This window comes from Gymnodraco acuticeps, unplaced genomic scaffold, assembly GCF_902827175.1.
Source record: "Gymnodraco acuticeps unplaced genomic scaffold, fGymAcu1.1, whole genome shotgun sequence".
NCBI classification, from domain to species: Eukaryota; Metazoa; Chordata; class Actinopteri; order Perciformes; family Bathydraconidae; genus Gymnodraco; species Gymnodraco acuticeps.
In genome coordinates, this window is record NW_022991154.1 from 8,026,337 (window position 1) to 8,048,837 (window position 22,501).

Here is a 22,501-nt window from a genome sequence, read left to right on the forward strand (position 1 = left end):
TTACTGAGAAACCTGCCTCTGAGTTAGCTCAGGTATGCAGGAGAGCGATGTAGGGAGAAACCAAACAGCATTGATCTGAGCTGTTGGTTTACTAGCATAGCAATGTTAACCTGTTAGACTATAAGCTCCTATTGAGAGATCAGGTGGTAATCCTGTCCTATCCGAGCGGGAACCTAACACCTCTGCTCTGCTGGCAGCACTAAGATGATGAAGTCTGTGGAAAACCCATCTGCACACAGCCTACAGGATCAAATGACAAGCCACTGACATACTTTTCACAGAGACTTGGTATGACCTAAGTGCGTTAAGGCCCGGGAGTGTCTGTCAATCAGACAGGATCATCTGCAGTACAGGGACCCCCCAGGGAACGGTGCTGGGATCGCTTCTCTTCACCCTCTACACTGCAGACTTCACCCACAACACTGCAACCTTCAGAAGTTCTCTGACGACTCTGCCATCGTCGGCCTAAAGGGGACGACAGGTAGTACAGAGAACTGACGCAGGACTTCACCCTCTAGTGCCAGAGGAATCACCTGCAGCTCAACTCAAGTAAGACCAAGGACGGACTGGTGGTGGAATTCAGACAGCGCCAACACACACCCCCACACAATGGAACATCCAGGGAGCGGACGTCGAGATTTTGATCTTACAAGTACCTTGGTGTTCATCTGAGCAATAAACTGGACAGCTCAGATAACCGCACTGGTCTCTATAAGAAGGGACAGAGCAGAGTGTAACTCAGAGTGCTGAGGAGACTGAGGTCTTTTGGAGTGCAGGGGGCCCACCTGCAGACCTCTGACTCTGTGGAGGCATCAGCCATCTTGTATGGTGTGATCTGCTGGGGCTGACCACACAGTTAGATAAAGTTAGTATTTACCTCAAAGCTCTGCCGTACCCCAGTACAGCATCACAGAGCTGCTTGCATAGCTGCAGAATCTTTATATGACATTACTGCAACATGCCCGCTTCAATTTCCAGACTTGGGACCTTTTTCACAGGTTAAAGGAGGTTGCTAAACAATCAAATAAAGAAAAAAAAAGGCCACACAAATAAAACCTGATAAAGACTACTTGTCGGTTTTGAGGCAAGATAAGATATATTTAAATATAAAATGACATTCATTTGTTGATGCTTCCTTTGCAGAAAACCCTGTCCAAGGAACAAAGTCAGCCATGATAGATGTCACTTGTGTCACACAATGCCAGCTCTCAGTGTCTACTTTGCCACTTTCCTTATCCTAGTGCAATCCATCTTCCTCCAACCAACACTTGCATAGTGAGTAAGTGTGTGTGTGTGTGTGTGTGTGCATGTGACCACTAACATTGTGTCTACTACACACCCCCATTCGCGAGCAGGGTACTTGATCTGCCGCCCTGAAGTGTTGTTGTAAATGAAGCCGGTCTCATGAGCCTCAAAGTCCTTTAACACCATTACTGTTAATTCAACAAACTTGTGAGGCAATGTCAAAAAGTACATGTGCCAACAAAGACACATTCTACCAAGTCTTCTAACCACTATAAGTGTCCATGTGCGATTCAACATATTTGTAGTAGTTTGTATGACATGTTGTCCTATCTTGTCTAAAGGTGATCTACAGTGGGGCAAAAAAGTATTTAGTCAGCCACCAATTGTGCAAGTTCTCCCACTTAAAAAGATGAGAGAGGCCTGTAATTTGCATAGGTACACTTCAACTATGAGAGACAGAATGGGGGGAAAGAATCCAGGAAATCACATTGTAGGATTTGTAATGAATTAATTGGTAAATTCCTCGGTAAAATAAGTATTTGGTCACCTACAAACAAACAAGATTTCTGGCTCTCACAGACCTGTAACTTCTTCTTTAAGAGCCTCCTCTGTCCTCCACTTGTTAACTGTATTAATGGCACCTGTTTGAACTCGTTATCAGTATAAAAGACACCTGTCCACAACCTCAAACAGTCTCACTCCAAACTCCACTATGGCCAAGACCAAAGAGCTGTCAAAGGACACCAGAAACACAATTGTAGACCTGCACCAGGCTGGGAAGACTGAATCTGCAATAGGTAAGCAGCTTGGTGTGAAGAAATCAACTGTGGGGGCAATTATTAGAAAATGGAAGACATACAAGACCACTGATAATCTCCCTCGATCTGGGGCTCCACGCAAGATCTCACCCTGTGGGGTCAAAATGATCACAAGAACGGTGAGCAAATATCCCAGAACCACACGGGGGGGGAACTAGTCAATGACCTGCAGAGAGCTGGGACCAAAGTAACAAAGGCTACCATCAGTAACACACTACGCCGCCAGGGACTCAAATCCTGCAGTGCCAGACGTGTTCCCCTGCTTAAGCCAGTGTCAGAGTTCCCGTTAGAATATTTTTTCACCGGTCAAAATGTCCGTTAAAGTTGAAATCTTCCGGACAAAATGAGAAAAGTGCCGGTCAAAGGTCTTCTTTGTTATTTATTGTGCTTTAAAACAAATTGATATGATTCGATATTAAACAAACTAATCATAGCAGATTAACTACATTATTCAAAAGTGAACAGTAATTTACAATAACACGGGAATAATAAACGGAGCACTCTCCCTCTCCTGACAGCCCGTCAGTATCATGCAGCTCGCGGATCCAGTAATGAGTGACCCGACAGTAAAACTAAACATATATATAACTAGTTACGGTAGTTTGAGAGGTAATTAAAATAGCTTACGTGTGATATTCTTAACCTGGTGTGTGTTTTGTTCCGCTCATCGCTGCAGGTGATCATGCAGAGCTGCGTGTCGACTTGTCAGCAGCAGCTGATCTCTCTCTCCCGTCAGATTAGACTCGCGTTTATGTCCATATCGATCAGATCCAGCTAGTTCTAGCTAATGATATGACTACCTGCTTATTAAAAGACACCTAAACAATAAGCGTCGCTATGCAACCGGCTGAGGCCGCAAAGTATAGCGCAGAGCATTATGCATTTGTTTACATGCCCACCGGAACCCCAAGGCATACCAACAGATCAACGCACAATCAACCACACAGGACATCTCTTTCTCCACAGTAAGCGTAGGACACAAAACATTACGAATTGGACTATTCTTGTCTGTCACATACTCTTTTGTCTGTCACACTAAATGGCGCAAGTTGTGCAACTGATGTGGTATTGTGCCTAAACGGAAATTATTTTGAACGGACACTTTGACCGGAGAGATTTAGATTTGGTCTTCAGCATATTTTTACCGGTCGTAGCTCCGGTAATTACCGTAAAACTCTGGTCTCAGACCCGTCTGAAGTTTGCTAGATAGCATTTAGATGATCCAGAAGAGGATTGGGAGAATGTCATATGGTCAGATGAAACCCAAAATAGAAACTTTTTGGTAAAAAACTCAAACTAGACGTGTTTGGAGGAGAAGGAATGCTGAGTTGCATCCAAAGAACACCATACCTACTGTGAAACATGGGGGTGGAAACATCATGCTTTGGGGCTGTTTTTCTGCAAAGGGACCAGGACGACTGATCCGTGTAAAGGAAAGAATGAATGGGGCCATGTATCGTGAGATTTTGAGTGACAACCTCCTTCCATCAGCAAGGGCATTGAAGATGAAACGTGGCTGGGTCTTTCAGCATGACAATGATCCCAAACACACCGCCCGGGCAACGAAGGAGTGGCTTCGTAAGAAGCATTTCAAGGTCCTGGAGTGGCCTAGCCAGTCTCCAGATCTCAACCCCATAGAAAATCTTTGGAGGGAGTTGAAAGTCCTGTGTTGTCCAGCGACAGCCCCCAAAACATCACTTGCTCTAGAGGAGATCTGCATGGAGAGGAATGGGCCAAAATACCAGCAACAGTGTGTGAAAACCTTGTGAAGACTTACAGAAAACGTTTGATCTCCGTCATTGCCAACAAAGGGTATATAACAAAGTATTGAGATGAACTTTTGTTATTGACCAAATACTTATTTCCACCATAATTTGCAAATAAATTCTTTAAAATCAGACAATGTGATTTTTTCTTCTCATTTTGACTCTCATAGTTGAGTTATACCTACGATGAAAATTACAGGCCTCTCTCATCTTTTTAAGTGGGAGAACTTGCACAATTGGTGGCTGACTAAATACTTTTTTGCCCCACTGCTATGGTGTCTTGAATATCCACACTGGTAGTGTTGGTGAATGCCTGCTGTGTCACAGCCTCCTCATGGCAGCCTCTCATTTACACTCTGAGCTCTCGCCAACTATTCTGTTTTCTATGTAGTTTTGACAATATAAATAGTACGGAATAAGTGGAAAAAGCAGTCCACATTTTATTTTAAAAATCAATATCTCTATAAAGCATTTATTTTGTTGCACTCAAATTGTATACAAAAAACATGAGAAAGTACGGTTGATGAACAATTAAAAAAAAGACAACTTGCACTGCCACAGGGAATTGCACTGCCATTGCCACACCAGGCTAAACGCTGTGTAAATTGGGTTGGATGTCCTGTTTAGGGAATCCTCTAATGCAGTGGTCGCCAACCAGTCGATCGCGATCGACCGGTCGATCGCGAGTGTGGTGCGGGTAGATCGCGGACCGTTAAAAAAAAAGTAACAAAAGAAATAAAAATAAAAATAATAATGTTTGAAAAATACGTTTTTAGATGTAAACCTATCACCCACCACCCCGTTAGCAGGTGCCACTTGATTGACGTATATTTGAGACACCTCAATAATATAATACATTAACCGTGCTTTACGTGAACCTCATCATGACACAAGAGAGGGCTACAATTTCCCGTGTTCAGTGAATGCAACAGAGGCAAGTCACCAGACCAATCAGAGAGTTGCATGGAAATACCTATGGGAAATACACATGTGCTTGTGTCATTCAAGCTTGGCTCTGTGTGTGTGGCAATAGCGCATTTAGTGTGATAGAGAGAGGGAGAGGGAGGGAGAGAGAGGGACCGGTGCTAACGGGGACCGTGATGTTAGCATCTGGTTAGCTAGCGGCACTAAAGGACATAAGGAGCTGTTTCCACAACAGGCTGGAGGAGAGTCCTCCCCTGTCAGACTGAGGGGCTCAGGTGAGCTAAAGGACTGATTGGTTAGCTAGCTGGCTCTGTTGTGATTGATAAACTGCTTAGAGGTGTGTCGGAAATGTCACATACCATGTGTTGGTGCACTAGCCAATAGAAGCGTTACATAGTGAGTTCACTATGTTACACAAGTAAACAAAGCAGTCTAATTGAAACATTTCAGGCAGGGGGGCAGAGTGTGGGAAATAAACTTTGAGATTTTAGCCTTCGCTGACCATTTACCCACTCTTTTTCAGCTCAGGAGCTACTTTTAAAATGACCACGCCCAAATGATCTACCTACAGGGCCACCCCTGCACCATCTGTGTGCTAGTGGACTAAACGGTGGATAAACTGTGGCGCGCCTACACTAATTGCGCTGCATAAGCGCATAATAGTGCGCCGCATTTGCGCTTCAGATGAGGAGGTGAGGCCCCCTCATAACTGCATGAACCCGTATGGCACAATACAACTCAGACTGGCTTACCTGTACGTCAATCAAGTGGCACCTGCCATAGGATGGATGATAGGGTAACTTTTTTCTCTTTTTTTTTTAAATGCCATGCGATCTACCCACACTACCCTTGCGATCGACCGATCGACGTATTGGGCACCCCTGCTTTTCATATAAAACCTATATAACCCACTGAATGTATGTTAGTATTTACAAGCCGTTTCAATGCATGTGCCGAATAAAAAAGAATGGGGGCTAGACTAGAAGTCAAAAGCTCTCTGCAGGTCACAGTGATACCATGTGATAAAGAGTGCTGAGAGCTGATGGGGATGGCAAAAAACAACGCCAAGTCACTTCCACTCTAGATATGAGCCCGTTGACAACAAAGGTAGGAAGCAATACAGCTGGAACAGCACACACACTCTCTGTGCTTCCACCTGTCAGTGGAGGTGCAATGTGATCCAGGACAAAGACCACCCTGGTGATAGCCACATGAAGCCCTGTCTTCCTTCTCTGCCTCCAGAGCTGCAGCAGAATGACAGCTGCTTTCTGATGTGCATCAGAGCTGAAGTCTCAGACTCCGACTCACCGCCCTCTGGCTGCCAGTTGGATAGACATGCACACAAGATCAGTACTGAGTTTAAAAAGAGGAAACACATTGTGGCTCACTTCTTCAATGGTGCATCATTTAAAACTAAGAAATGGAACAAGATATCCAAGGTATACCTTTGCCTTTATATCAGCTGTAACTGGTGCTATTGGTAATCTGTCTATCTTTGAAAACATTGTTTTAGAGGTTATAGAACCACATCTCTAAGCTTGAAAGTAGTCCATGTGAATTTGTAGTTCAATATAACAAAATAGTGTTGGAATGACTCTTCACTGAGAACTGACCAGACATTACTTGCCTGTAAATATTGATATTTTGATCTATTTAGGGATTTACGGGCATTTGACCCCATTTGCTTTCCTGCCACAGAGGAATGTGGAGGGAGTACAAAGCAGGTATGTTGTGTTCGGGGTGCAGGAATGTGCTACATTCACAGTCAAGCATGTACAACCATAAAGCCTACAGCAAGTGTTCTGAACAGACACAGGGCAGCGGGACAGTAGAGGAGCAGGTTGTGTACGTTTGGTTTATGTTGAGGATTATAATAACTACTCAACAATATTAAATTATTACATTTCTACACAATCTACACAGAACCCTCTCAAATAATAATCCAGGATATCGAGTGTGTGCTTTGTCTACTGTGAGCTGGGATGCCCCCTAAATATCAATGGTTCTAATCAGTCGAGAAGAAAAGTTTTAAAACACGAGTCTGGACTGAAAGCAATTTGTATAGGCATACTCCCAATACTTATCCCATACAATATCACCCACCACTGGATTTGTAATGAAGGCCCAAAAACGTGACGCTGTGTGTGTGTGTGTGTGTGTGTGTGTGTGTGTGTGTGTGTGTGTGTGTGTGTGTGTGTGTGTGTGTGTGGTGTGTGTGTGTGTGTGTGTGTGTGAGAGGTGTAAGAGTGTGTGCTGTCTTTTCTGTTGCTTTGGCTCGGACCACACCTATCTTCAAGCTCAGCCTTCCTTTTGATCTCAACTTCTCACCTGTTGACTTTTCGACTCCAAGTCGGGCAAGGGGCGAAAACTGGGGACGTAATGTGGGGGGCCCAATGACCCCTATGCACCGTATTTTTAAACAACATTTTTATTTCCATTTTAACTACACACCTGTGAAGTTTTGTGAGTTTGGCTTCCATAGTGTGTTCTAAATGTGTTCTAAATAAAGCTTAAGCACACAGTTTGTGGGGCTTTACATTTCTGACTGTTTCATATTAGAATTTCTTCTGGGTGATGGTATATCTCTGCCAACGAGTCAAGTTGACATCAATGTTTGTCAAAAATGTCATCACTTCATTATCTCTGAAGGCATGAAAAGCTTTGAGATTTGTGAATAAATGGTGTGAAAACACTGCACTGTACACCACCAGCTGCCTATAGCTACATTCGCTGCAGCACACCCGTGAATTATTTTTTAGCTGCCTTACCAGCTTCTGGCTGAAGATCATGTGTCGCAGCCACTTGAAGTCCAGAGCTTTAAAGGCAGAGAGGACGAACAGGGACTCAGGCTCGTAGCGCTCTGCCTTCTGGATGGCCCCCTCTGGGTAGGTGATCCTCATGGTGGTCTTGGAGCCCACATCTTTCTCAAAGCCTTTCACTGGAGCCTCGTTTAACCTGCAACACACAGCTGCAAAATCAATCATAAAATGACCTGTCCAAAATAATCAAAGCTGGTTAACATGTAGTTTAATCTGCAATTGTACAACATTTGATTAAACAATGACTACTTGATTACAGGGAGAGTAATCGAGTTGCATCGAGTCAAGTACCTCCTTCTGTCTCACAACGTACCTGACCACCACATCGAACTCATCGATCCTCTGTCCCAGAGACTTGTTGGCGAGGATTCCTCCATTCCCTACGATGATGCAAGTCTACAGTCCAAACTGATCACACAGAAAAGATCCACAATTTTTTCTACTTTACTCTAATAATTGAACGTATACATTTTTCGTTGAATGTCTGAAATGTACTTTTGCTTATACATTCATAAAAAACTAAAAATGTTACATGCCTAGTGTTTTCTCCTCCCTGACTATAACCGTGAACAGTGAGGCTACAACTTCAATGAAATATGTATTCCCTCCCTTGTGCCCTTCTTCAACACACTCAGCTACATAGGAGATGTGGCAGTAGTTTTTCTGTTAATCAAAATCAGTTGTTACCAAAACAGAAAGGCCACCGTGGTAAAAATAAATAAATGTATATATATTCATTCATTCAGCTACTTAGGACTTTATGTTCTTTATGATATATCGTCTTTTCCACAAGTAAAACAACTGTTGCATTATTAGCACAAGTTAACAATGTGGTCAGTGTCACAATGTGGTGAAAATAATGATTACATCCTTGTATTGTAGACTCAGTGCAAAATGTGTCCAGTGTTTAGTCTGCTCCGCTTGATTCGGAGTGGAATAATAAACAAATTCCTTAATGTGTGAGCTGGCTGATGGAAACAGGGTCAGTGCACAGTGTCTGTGAAACTGATGAGTTCCATATGAAGACAAAGTGAAATGAAGTAGCTGATGTGTGATCCAGTCATTAATGTTGGACTTTCAGGGTACACTGACAGAATAATTATAAGCACTTGTTTAGAATTTAAAACACATGGCGCTGTCTTTTTTCAAGCTAATCCTAGAGGCATTTTTGATTTCCAAGTAAGGCACCTTAATTCCAGGGTCACACGAAGAACTAGATTTGAAGCTTTTTGAACATACAATGGATTAGAAACAAAATCAATGACCTCTTGCCTTTGACCAGTATAGTGTTATCAACAGCTCCCGGAAATGTAAGCTCTAATATTACACTAGATAGTAAACTAGAATGCTTTTCAGCCATAAACCTTGAACAATTGAATTCAATGATTCTCTCTTCTAAACCATCAACGTGTATCATAGACCCAATTCCAACTAAGCTGTTGAAGGAAATGTTTCCATTAATTAGCACTTCTTTATTAAATATTATGAATATGTCTTTATTATCAGGCTATGTTCCACAATCATTTAAAGTTGCAGTAATAAAACCTCTTCTTAAAAAGCACAACCTCGATCCAGAGGTTTTAGCCAATTATAGACCTATTTCTAATCTTCCGTTCCTCTCAAAAATTCTTGAGAAATCGGTCGCAAAACAGTTGTGTGATTACTTAAAAAACAATGATTTATTTGAAGATTTTCAGTCTGGCTTTAGAACACATCATAGCACAGAGACAGCTCTGGTTAAAGTCACAAATGACCTAATAGCCTCTGACAAGGGACTTGTCTCTATTCTTGTTTTGCTCGATCTCAGTGCTGCATTTGATACTATCGACCATGATATCCTATTGCAAAGACTAGAGCACTTATGGCGCATTTCCACTGCAGCGGGTAGCCCCGTTTAAGCGTCCTTAACCGTCCTCAAGCGGCCAGGCCAGTTTTTGGTGGCCTTTCCATATAGCCTAGTACCGGCTAGCGGGTACTTTTTCCCTCTTTTTCCGGCCCCATAAAATCGTGGTTCTATCAGACCAGGGCCAGGGCTGAACTAGTGACGTCAACACTCTCGACTGCTGATTGGTCAGAGAGAATCGTCACAAGATCGCGCGTGAGTTCATCCCTAGCGTCGCATATATATTAGAAGCAAGCTTGCAGCATTTTTATAAACAGCATTTTGTAAACGGATGAGCTACAAAAATGGCTACGTCTAATAAGAAAAGCACACCGTGGTCGACCGAGGAGGTGACGACGTTCCTACATCTCATTGGGGATGATCAAATCCAGCGGGAGCTCGACGGAACAACTCGAAATGTGAACAAAAACAAAGCCGATCGCCCCGCCTACACTGCGTTGCTACCCCAGGTCCTAAACTGTAATGGAAATGCGCCACGGCCTGGGCCGGCCAGCGAGGCAGCCCGAGGCCTGAGCGAGGACGCTTAGGGACGCTTAAACGGGGCTACCCCGTTGCAGTGGAAATGCGCCATTAGTTGGCATACAGGGAACTGCTTTAGGCTGGTTTAGGTCCTATCTATCTGAACGCTCTCAGTTTGTACGTGTCAACGATGAATCTTCCATGCAAACCAAAGTTAGCCATGAAGTGCCACAGGGCTCAGTGCTTGGACATATTTTGTTCACATTGTATATGCTTCTGCTAGGCAATATTATAAGAAATTATTCTGTAAATGTCCACTGTTATGCGGATGATACTCAACTATATTTATCCATCAAGCCTGATGAAACCAATCACCTAAATAAAATTCAAGACTGCCTCAAGGACTTAAAAACGTGGATGACCTTAAACTTTTTGATGTTAAACACGACCAAAACAGTGGGGACCTCTCTCCCTGCGTGTGCCTCTCCACCTCTGTTTCCTACTTCTTACTTGCTACCCTATTCCCTCAACCTATCCTAAGGGAGTGCATGTATGTAGACACGTTAGTTTAGCTGCTATAGGCTTGGACTGTTGGGAGGGGCACCTTACTCCGTCTTTCTGGCTGTTTGTACCTGTGTACTCTCATGTTCCGATTAACCCAGCTTCCTCCAAATCTCTTTTTTGTGTCCATATATACGCCGGGATCCTGAGTCGAGGCTAATCCTGTTGCTGTGGTCGTGTGTCCTGGATCCTCTATCCTGAGTACTGGATCTGAGTCCTGGACTTCGAGTCATGGCTGAACCTGTCTCTGCGGTCCTGCCAGACTCTCACCATACTACTTCCCTGATGGCTCCCACAAGATTGCTGACATCCTCGTGGATTCATCTTCGTATTACAGACACATGCATTTCCAAACATTTGGTCTACCTATGTTGTAAATGTATTATCTTTTCGATTTACACACGGCATCTATTGCACGTATGTCCGTCCTGGGAGAGGGATCCCTCCTCTGTGGCTCTCCCTGAAGTTTCTCCCCTTTAAACTGTGGGGTTTTCTCTGGAAGTTTTTCCTTGTACGATGTGAGGGTCTAAGGACAGAGGGTGTCGTATTGTCATACTGATATTCTGTACAAACTGTGAAGTCCACTGAGACAAATGTAACATTTGTGATATTGGGCTATATAAATAAACATTGAAAAATAAAAAAATAAAAATAAATAAACATTGATTGATTACATTTGTTCTTAAGTAGGGGAACTTCTTAAGAACAATATGGGCTTAAGCAACAGTAAGACTTTTTTATTGGTAAACTGATTACATTTAGATTCAAATGTTTGTTCTGGTTACTCATAAACATAGGGCATAAGAGATTTAAGACAGAATTTGTTATTTTGTGTTGAAAAATTTAATTTTTGTCTTTTTACCCATTCATAAGTTCAGATGTACGGAAGAGGATTAGGGCTACAAGTGAATGTTTTTTCAAATATGACCTAAAGTGTTTTTGTTTTTTTTGTTTCGAGATTAGAGACCTTAAAGGTAGGGTAGGTAATTCACTTCAGAATTTATTTTTGTTATATTCCATGGAATGCTCTTAACATCCCGATAGCAATGAATACATTAAATGCTTTGACAATACATAAAAAATGTCATCTGTGGAAGCCGTGGCGCTGTAAAAAGCACGACCAATGATCTGAGCCGGCCCGGCTAAAATAACTGGATAGCCTACCTGCCTGTCAGCCTTCCATCTCGTGCACAAACTTATCTCGTGCCCTCATTGGTCATGTGCGCGTTCGTCAGGGGCGGACTGGGACTACAAATCTGCCCGGGACTCTCGACCGGCCCACTTCGGTACCGCCGGCCCACCGCAAGTAAATACCGCTAGTAAATTGTCGACGGGGGTGCTAGTGACTTACCGCAGAGGTAGACATTAAGGGTAAAATGCCACTGGCCCTCTCCGTAGATTGTATTGTCACTGGCCCCACCATTGTAACCACTGGCCCGGAGCATTCGTACAAAAGAAAATCGACTAATAATGAAGAAAATTAACACATTTGTTGCAATAGTAATTTATGCCCTAACTACATTACTACTTGTACTACAACATTTGAATCATCAGTTCTCCCTCATTTTCCTCAATTGTTCATATTTGGTTTATTAAAATAATGATATTGTGGTCATTGTTAAAAAATGTCTGCTATTATTATTATGAGTATTATTATTTGTATAATGCACTTTCTGCCTTCCTGTCATTAGGAGTTAGACATGTAATGCCTATGTAATTGATTTGATTAGAACCTTCATTATCCTAAACTGCTGGGACATTTCGCCAATACCTTTATATTGTCTACTCTTCACTTACTTGTCAGCATAGGTCGGCATTGATGTACAGAGCCGACAGAAGACCTTGTTTATATTGGCATCATATTGAGAGGTGCAGCCAGTGACGCCTCCTAAAACCAGGAAGTAAGCTGCTGGTTCCCTCGACAAAAAGCAATGGGATTTCTCCACAGGGTTTTGGAAAATAGCTAGAAAACGAAACAATTTAACTAAATTGCTAGTGAAAATACCAATACCACAGGACCATTTTTTTAAAGCAATATTTTTAGTGGCCGAGCGGGTAAGTGGAAAGTACGTTATGCTGGCCCGGGGTGTCTAAATAGTGCTTCCGGGCCAGCGGGCCATTTAATGTCGAGCCCTGCCGGCCCACATAGTCCGACCGGCCCACTTCAGTACCGGCCCATCGGGATTCGTCCCGATGGCCAGTCCGCCCCTGGCGTTCGTGTGTGTTGGAGGAGGGGCTCTGTAAGGAAGTCTGAAGGAAGGGGCAGATTTTTTTCGGCTGCGTACTTTCAAATTCTAGCGCACTCGAGCTGGTTTCTCCATTCTTACCCACCCTACCTTTAATCTTCTCTTCTTTACAGATTGGAAATACTATATTGTTGATTAGTTTCACATGAGTATCTGTATAACATCTGTATTTTTTGCTATACATTTTTTGCATTTATAATATCTGTCTTAAAAGATTACTAACTGTTTAGTTTTCTTACCTAAGATCTATTGTGACCTAAAGTCAGGTGATGATGGAATAAACAGTATATAAAGGAACTGGAAATCCCATTGCACACTTTCCTGACTTGCACACTCTGACTACTTTTAAATCCAGGCTGAAGACTTTTCTTTTTGTCGCTGCTTTTAATTTAACTATTCATATCTTAGACTGCACTGAAACTTTTATCCATGTATTTTTTCTTTTAATGTTTATTTTATTAGCTTTTCTTTTTAATGACTGATTTTAAATGTCTTTTCTTAATGTCTTTCATTTTTTTGTAAAGCACTTTGAATTGCCTTGTGTTGAAAGTGCTATATAAATAAACTTACCTTGCCTTGCCTTCCTAATGAAAACAAGACAACCAAATGCCCTTGGTAAATAACCGTGGTGAACTGGAGAATAGAATTTGAATAGACTGGCCAATACAATTTGACACTGATTCGGCTGCTTAAGGCGAGACACCCCAGGTGAATAGGGTAATTTTTTTAACTTAAGGTATCTGCTAGAAATTTCTCCAGTTAATTACTTACAATAAGGCAATTGTTTTTGGGTATTACAAGTTTTCTGAAATAGCAGTTTTAAATATGCAAATGACCCATTATCTCATTAAATATGCACATATTTTAACACATTTCAGGAATCGAAATCTGAACTTTGGATAAAGCCCAGGTTCAAAATTCTTGTTTTCATTTTGTAGTCATAGTAGTATCTAAGGCTTTTACAGAAGGGATATTGGATATCTATTTTTATCACTCCATAAATCAGAAAATACTGTCAACAGCCCTAAAATATAAATTTTTGCGCCATGGTTTTTAGGTATACAATGTTGTATAATTCAGGCTATGAATGATATATGAACAAACCCTTCTGTAAAAGCCTTCATAATATGATAGGAATATTAACTGGAATGTTTTGGTATGTACGTGCTACTGAAGTTGAAATTTCGAACTCAGAGTAGGAGAAAAAACTCATTTTGAGAAAACGACCTTTAAAGATTGCAGTGAGGCGCTAGCTAAACCCTCCTGTTCTTTGGATGATAGCTTGCGCATCGACGCACTCCGTGAAGGTATTTCATGTTCGGGTCATTTGTTTTTTGTATAACCTTGCTTCGTGCAAGTGACAATTGTTGTCGTCTCTCTCTCTGTGAACGTTTTTTTCGCCGTTCTTTTTGCCATTTTGAGATTTCAATTTCTAGCGGAAAGCTAACCAGGAAGTGTTTTAGCACACCACGTGACGCATCTGAACGAATCACGTTGTCAGAAATTGACACCAGCCAATGAGATTTCGTTTTCTTGGTTTAAGACCCCTTTGTGCTTTCACGATTGGTTGCCTAATACAAAGGAAATGACCATATTTGGATCTGATGAGATTGTGCAGGAGACACAGCTTTCAACGATATCTCTGTGACATGGTGCACACAGCGGTCCGCGGTACTTTATGTTACGTTAGAATGCTAACTTTTGGTGAATTTAGGAGAAATCTACAGACGCAAATAGACACAACTATAGTAAAATAAACACTTCAAATGTGTATTTTGTACGTTTTCCTTTCCAAAAGCCTGAAGAAAACATGTTATAGAATCAAAATAGCACAAAATCTCAAAATTGACCAGTACTTGAAAAACGATGTTTTTGCCCTGCCGTGTCTCGCCTTAATATGTGTGCATTTTAAAAGTAAACTGTTAACAGTTTACAAATTATACTGATGGTAGCTTCAAATACGTCAGTTGTAAAAAACGATATTGTGATGACTGCTCTGTTTTGATTGGCGAATGACTGAACATCTAGAACCCACTTACCTGTCAAGATCCTCCCCAAGGCCGTAGTTCTGAGTGGCTGACAGAAGAATATCTATGAGATTTTCTGCAGGTATGTGAGAGACATGAAGGCAGAAGAGAAAACAAGTGAGATGAGGTTGAAAGTGAACAGAAACTTCCCCCCAGCTATGATGCCCCCATCTCTGTGATGGAGAGATATGGCTGGCAGCCAGCCACTTCTTCATCTTTGAATGTTATACAACCATTAAAGCGCATTCTCATTTGTGACCTGCTCTATCGAAATCAGTCGCATTGACCCGAAGACACATTTTGAGTTGTATACACTGCTGGAAAGAGGAGATTCATAGCTTTCTAATGATATCAGGATTGTTGTTGTACTCCAAATATTAAGCAAAATATGTCACATTATATAATGACTGTCACCGAGTCATCATTTTGGAGAAAAAGGGCCTTCAAAGTTTTCTCTTCTCTGGAATCCATCGATCTGATTGATTATTAGCAATTGATCAAAATACTACAGAGGGAAGATATTTTCGTTTGGATTACTGGTCTGGGGGAAGCTCGCGAGTGTGTGTGTGTATACGTGTGTGTGTGTGTTTTGTGTAATTTTGCGTTTGTGTGTATTGTGTTTGTTTCCCCGGGGAAAACCCTCACGAGAAACACCGGCTGTTGTTATGCCTACTGTGACATTAGGTTACTACTCCGTTCTCCGCTTGTAATTATGCCGTTACAAGCTTCAAAGTTGTATTTATCATCTGAATTTGTCGAAACAAGTTTAATATTCTGAAAGCCAAGACCTTGTTTAATTTAAATCAGATGAAAACAAACTGTAACGGACCCTGCCGTGTTATTTATGATTACTCTACGCGTACATTCATAATGTCAGCCGGAGGGAGGGTGGCCGGCGCTGCGGAAGAGCAGATTGCGAATGAGAGGTGCCTGTCTTCGTCCCTTTACAAGCTTCAAACATGTATTTATCGTGTGATTTTGGAAATAAAAGTTCATATTCTGAAAGCCAAGACTTTGTTTATTTCAAATCAAACAAACACCCCGAATCCCCTTGTGTTTTTACGCAAATCCACGTTTATTTGAAATGAGCCGTTGCGACTTCCGACTGATTTCGATAGAGCGTGTCACATTTTTCGTCAGGTTTGACTTAATTTCAAGGGTGGGGTCTTAGGCCCCGTCCACATGGAGACGAAATCAGTTGAATCCGCTAACGTTCTCTATCGTATGGACGGTTGATCCACACGAGGCCGAAACGGAAACGCGGACTCAGAGCCAGAATCCGATACACTTTGATAACGGCTCCCAAAGTGGGTAGGTCTGAGGACGAAACGATTGCGGCTCCATGTGTACGCCCTATACGATCATTTCCTGAAAACAATGACGCCATAGCCCCGTCTCTCCCCAAACTCTCTGCTCACCCCCACGTCACCTGCGTCATTGCTGATGCATTTCGCCAACAACAACACAATGGCGATCACAGAGGCTGCGTTCGTGCTCCAGACGCTACTTGAAACTTGATACAGATTTTAGTGCAAAAATTCTACAGCTCCTCTACCACAACCCATCAGCAACAATTATAATATAATATAATAATAATAATAATTAAATAATATCGTCATCGGTCTGTATTCGCTGCTTTTGGTGTATTTTGTGAAGTACATCGCCACTTACAGGTCCGGCATATGTACTAACAGCGTCTGAGCGTTTTCGTGTGACCGGACGCGTTTCTTGAAGCCGTCTCTGTGTGGACGGGGCTAATGACATTTTTTCTTATTAAGCACAAACTAATTTCAGCTATAAAACTGAAATCAGTTTTTGCTCGGGTTCAAGAGGTTTGGTAAAGAAACATTTCCACTTTTAAAAAAAAAAAGAAAAAACACTGTCCAAACACAGTTTGGAAACAATAGAAAACAAAAAAGCCTGGCCCTGTCCAAAGTTCGACAAGACTGGGGATGAAACCGAGTACATGGTTGGCCCCTTGATGGTTTGTGTCCACATTTTACAGAATTACTAGGAATTCACTCCTGTCACTTTCTATGTAAACAAAAGCCTGTCCACATCTTATATGATTACAAGAGTTTCAAATAATTATCTCCATTGTACGATTTATTTTATAATAGTGGCAATGACAAACAAAAAGACAGAATTGTTTGAGAGTGATCAGGACTGGTGGAAGGATGCAGCCATAGGGTAACCATGAAAGGAGGCTATTAACCCTTCCTTCAAATGTGACAGCTCAGAGAGGTACACACTTAAGGCATGGTCGGACCACAAGATGTACAAACTAGCTGTTTGAATCTTCCAGAGGGCTAGTGTACTTTCCCAGTTTGGTGGTTAGAACAATCTAGTCTTAACTTGTGAGAAATGTAGTGCAACTTAAATGGTTTTACCTTCAACTACAAAGAGAAGAATGTGTAATCATACCTTGGGACCTCACACCAAATGGAGGCGGTAATCACCAATCTTGGTAGAATCGTTTGTAATTTTGGATCAATGAACATTGGCGCCAGTTTGTTGAACCTGTTGATATAAAACAAACGGGTAACAGCAAGTAAGAATGAAAGAACTTGTGTTCTTTAGAGCAATATCTGTGGTACACCCGTATGGTGATGTGTGTAGATGCACTGATTAATGGAAGAATGCTTAAGAGGATTTTACAGCATCGTGTTACCAGCTAATCCACAGTCTGTCTGATTTCACCTTCACCAAAACAAACTTAAAGACGTGTGAATGAAAGGACAGAGCTGCACATTCTGCACAGTGAGGCTCGGAGCAGATATCCAGTCTGACCTTTGGCCACGGAAGATCCACAAGTTTCCTTGACAAAAGGGTGGTAACTGGAAGGCAGGAAAGCATGATCCATCCTCTTCCCTTAAGATTTAGACTGGTGGTCAGAGGACTAAAACTGGCAGCCTTTTTTGTCACAAAAAGAAATAATAACCCACGTGGAGATAACATTGTTTTAAACCAACAAAGAAAATATAAACATGTGATTGATTTAGTTGTTACATGAGAATGATAACCTATTCTGCACTGCTCTTTATGGCACCAGATCGACTAAATCATTGATGAAAGACAAACAAAAGAGTTCCCTTTTGCTTTCACATAGTACCCCTGTTTGTATTTTGCTAGATCAAACAGGAAATTGCTGATATCTTTGTGTGTTGGGGATTCAATCTCCGTGTTGCGTAGCCAAACGAAGTTGATTCCAACTCGTCAGAAAACCACCGAAACCATCCTCGGTTAGATCTTTCCACTGTTGCAGCAATCACCGACTCTGGCTAGGTCGCAATAAACCCTTAAAGGTGGAGTAGGTAAGTTTCAGAAACCGGCTTGAGTGCACTAAAATTTGAAAGTACACAGCCGAAAAGAATCCGCCCCTTCCTTCAGACTTTCCTTACAGAGCACCTCCTCCAACACACATGAACGCGCAATGACGGCACGCCCAATGAGGGGCACGAGATACATTTGTGTGTGCACGAGATGGAAGGCTGACAGACAGGGCGGCAATCCAATCCGTTAGTAGCCGGGCCGGCTAAACGGATTGGCTGTACTTTTTACAGTATTACGGCTTCCACAGATGACATTTTTTTTATGGATTTTTTGTCAAAGCACTTCAGATATTCATTGCTATCCGGGATGTTAGAGAGCATTCCATGGAATATAACAAAAAGTGTATCTCGAGCCGGTCTCTGAAACTTACCTACCCCACCTTTAATTCAGCAAGTTCTATGTGAAATGATTCTGTTACTACCTGCTGGTTTTTCCCTACTGTTTCTCTCCCTGCCTGTGGAGCAACAGTGGCTCTGATGCACTCTTTGGAAACAGACCAATAAGGCAGCAAAAAAAGAAAAACATTGCCACAACAATAACAATATGGATTTTTGTCCTTTTTTCAACTTTGTTTCAAAACCTTTTCAGGATAGGTGTTGTTAGTTAGCATTGGGTTACAAACAATGCTCTTGTTGAACGGCATTGCAGGGACAATAGAAAAAGTGAACTCATGATGATGTGTCAATAATGGTGCAATAGTGTACAGTAGTGTTTTACCCACTTTTTCCCTGATGTTGCTACATTCTGAAGATATTTATGTAGAAATCGGCAGGAAGAGAGCAATTGATTTTGTTAGCATCCGGGCAGGACAGTCCTGTTGACTAAATACAAATAGTCAAGGATCCATTGAGTCAGGTTATGAAGGGTTTGGAGCTCTATACCGTAAAAAAAAAACATGAATGGGGAAAAGGTGGAATTAGAAAAATCATTTTTAGGGAATTTGACTTGTCTGTTGAAATTGTTGAAGTACAGAAGGTGTTGTATAGTGGATGTGGTCTGCCGATTGGGTCACTTGGATGTAGGTGCACCCATTAATTTAATCAGGGTGATTTGGTGGCTGCTGTTTTTGCTGAATGACACAGCTTTGATTAGCATCAGAATATTGTCCATTAGAAAATGATTTATACTTTTCAATTAAATTAAGATTTCTTTAAAGATTTAAGAATCACAGCTAAACTTTTTTGGTAGTTTGTCAGAAAAAAATGTATAGAAAAATGTAAATGAATCACTCTACATAATCCAACTGTCTGTGTTACCACCTAGTTTCCTTTATAATGAAGTTGTGCTTCACTTGCTTGTAAAACAAAAATAATACAGTGAAGGGTATTTTTTATTGCCTCAGCATGTTATGCTTCATTTAATCTCCACATCTGTCCTCCATTTTGAGGGATTAGGCTGTTAGAGAGCCAATGTATATTTAACATTTAAGACATTTTAAAAAGTCCTCCCATTTGGGAAAAACAAATTAATCTGAAAAGAAATAATCAGAAGAAAAACAAAATCATTATCAAAAACAACTGCTATTTTTTTACTTCGAAATGTTTAACTGAGTCCATTTTGAAAAACCAATGCCTACAAAAAGTACACAAACATTAGCTGTGAAAGAGGTAAAACAAAGAAGACAAATGTTCTTTAAACCGAGTCAACCCCTCCAGGTTTTGGCAGCTTGTTTCTTTATGTGAAATATCACATAAGGAACTGCAAATGAGCTCTGATTTGGTAACACAAAACAGCTGCTAATCAGTCAATGTTGGAAGGTCTTTGAAATAATTGATAGACACCTGAACACACTTAGTTAAGAAATCAGCAACTAATGATGCATTCTACCCTTCTGTCCTCAAACTAACGCCACATTTCTATTGAATTGTACTGGCTGTAATTGCCCTCGTATGACAGAGTTCCTCTTTTTTCTTTGCGATTGTCAGCTGTAGGGACGGCACATGAGTCTTTCTACCGTGAATGGAGACATCTTTTCATCGAAGGATTGTGAACTTCAGCACTTTATTGTAAGGGGTTTGCTGGCTGTCAGTTGTTTTAAATTGGGTTTAAAGATCTGTTTTTTTATTTTTTTATTGAAGTGGATATTGTGGATGGCTGCATCTCTATGTATGTTCAAGTGTTAATTTTTCTAGAGTCCTTTGGTTTTAAACTTGTTATTAAATGCTATGAAAAGGGGTGAGTTGTCATAATTGAAAGCTGTGATTGACGGCTGTGAGTGAAGGATTTGTAGACTCTTTAACTCTCCATAACTGTTACAATTCTGTGTAATAAAAACTGTTACATTTGATAATAAGGAATATATAGAGATTGTTTTTTAGATATTGTGTCGTTTGGCAGCAGTGGCTCGTCTGTGGAGACTTAACTTGGGAATCAAAGGCTCTGGTACCAGGAGAGGCTGCTGTTTGCTTCCTGACCACCCTCACAACTGCTCTACATATGCTGTTTGGATGCTTATTTCTATGTGGATTTCATTAATTATAACTTCGGAAATTGGTAACTGGGGATAATCTGATGTTTGCATCGCTTATCCTCAATACTTATTTGTAGTAGCTTTTGCAACACTGTAAATGTCACTTGCTGCGGGACAAATTAAGGATTTATGCTTCCGATACACCAATGAACTGACTTATTACATATCCCCTCTGGATTATCACAGTCGCTTTTCAGTCACCATGTTGTCTGTGCATATGAGAAGCCCAAAGACTGGTGCCCTCTCATTTATGACTTATAGTTCAAAACCTGCAGTCTCATAGATCTGACGTTGAACATTGAGCTTACAGTAGGAATGATTGATTCTCCGGCGCTGCTGAATAAAGTGGTTGTTTAACTCTACTAGATGTTGACATGTTTAGGGGCATATTTTGTTTTCATGATAGTCCTCACAACTGTGCAAGATGCAGTCTAGAAACCCAAACGGGTAATAATAAGGAAGAAGCCGAGTTAATTTTAGCAGCAGCAGAGTGAACGCAGGGGGTCAAGGATGCCCGGGGGCATTTTACCATTCCTTCCTGCCGATCAAATCCTCCTGTGTTATTTTAACATGCTACAGCTCCGACTGTGTGAAGACACTTCATCAATTGATGCTGTCTGAAGGACCTGGTGGATTCCAGGGTTGCGTGTCTCTGGTGCTCGGAAAGTAAGTGGATAAGTGAACCGGCCGGAGGGTTTCTCACGCACTGGGACACCAGGGGAGCAGAAGAGGACAAAAATAGATCTGCACCACACATGGGCCCATGTTAGACCACTGATCTCTGACTTTTTTTATACATAGTGCAGAAAACATAAGCAGATGAGGGGCTTTCACGGTGTGGAGACTCTTTGGTTTTTAATAATGCAGAGGTAAGAAATGGGATCTTTCCCTCTTTCATACCACTCTGAGCTGAGAGAGCTTACCATTAGGGAAGGTAAGCAACTTCCAACGAAAAGAGCCCTATAAAACCTATTGATTTACGAGTAGAAAACATACAATATTATCTTAATATTAACAACAAAGAGTCAAACTTAGTTATAACTGTTGGCATCCTACAGAAAAAAATTAGAGGAAGAGTAATACATTATCTGTAAAACCCCTCAGGTAATCAGTTTGTTATTGGACTCCCTTAGTTACTTGCAGTTTCCTGTGGCATCGACTCACTGCTTAGATGATCAGCCCTTTCCCAAATACCAGAGCAAACCATTGTATTTGTAGTTCTACGTCATGTAGCCAGCTTGTTACTCCATTGATTCAGATTACACACAATCCAATGATCAACTAACAACCGGATCTTTACAGCTTATGTCTTCCCACAAAATTGGAATATATCATACATTCTATATTAATGATATGTCAAGCATCAAATCTTCCACTGCAAGTATTCCTTTGGATAAATGCATTCTTATTCCTATATTGAAAACACAAGGCCCCTGGTGGGGTTAGAACCCTGGACTTTCTTTATATAAAAGGTAACAGTGTTTATTCTGAGCTTCACAAATTGTGTGTGACACAAGTGATCACAAACAGAGTACTATGACTGTCATCGAACCAGCAAACTGCTGGCTTAGAGTCTCTTGGCCACCCTTTGGACAATTGGTCAGGTCATCTGTGACTTCTAAACTGCCACTTGCTGCTGCAGTCAGTATTCTACACAAATAGAAACTTTCTCTAGATTTGTTTTCTGGTCTGACTCACCAGAGTGAGGGGCTTACTCTGGTGAGTCAGATAATAAACTGCTGTGTCACTGTTGTTGCACACCTGAATGCTAGATTGTAATGGGTAACGGCAGTCGTATATTGATATGAAAATAATGGCCTTCGCATTGACATGATTTGCAAAAAGATATATATATATAAAAACTCAGATTGTGCATTTATTGAAATATAAATTGTAGCTTAGAACATCATCGCAGTAATAACCCCAAACC

The 22,501-nt window shown here is 41.3% G+C and overlaps 1 protein-coding gene across 1 annotated transcript in view; it reads right to left on the bottom strand.

Moving 5' to 3' along the window:
- Window positions 1-22,501, bottom strand: part of st3gal3a (ST3 beta-galactoside alpha-2,3-sialyltransferase 3a) — a 33,011-nt gene that overhangs the window by 8,426 nt on the left and 2,084 nt on the right. Inside the window, 5 exon segments of the mRNA XM_034237435.1 lie at window positions 7,522-7,708; window positions 7,886-7,968; window positions 14,759-14,844; window positions 17,193-17,253; window positions 17,255-17,288. Coding sequence (XP_034093326.1) covers window positions 7,522-7,708; window positions 7,886-7,968; window positions 14,759-14,844; window positions 17,193-17,253; window positions 17,255-17,288 — 451 coding nt within the window.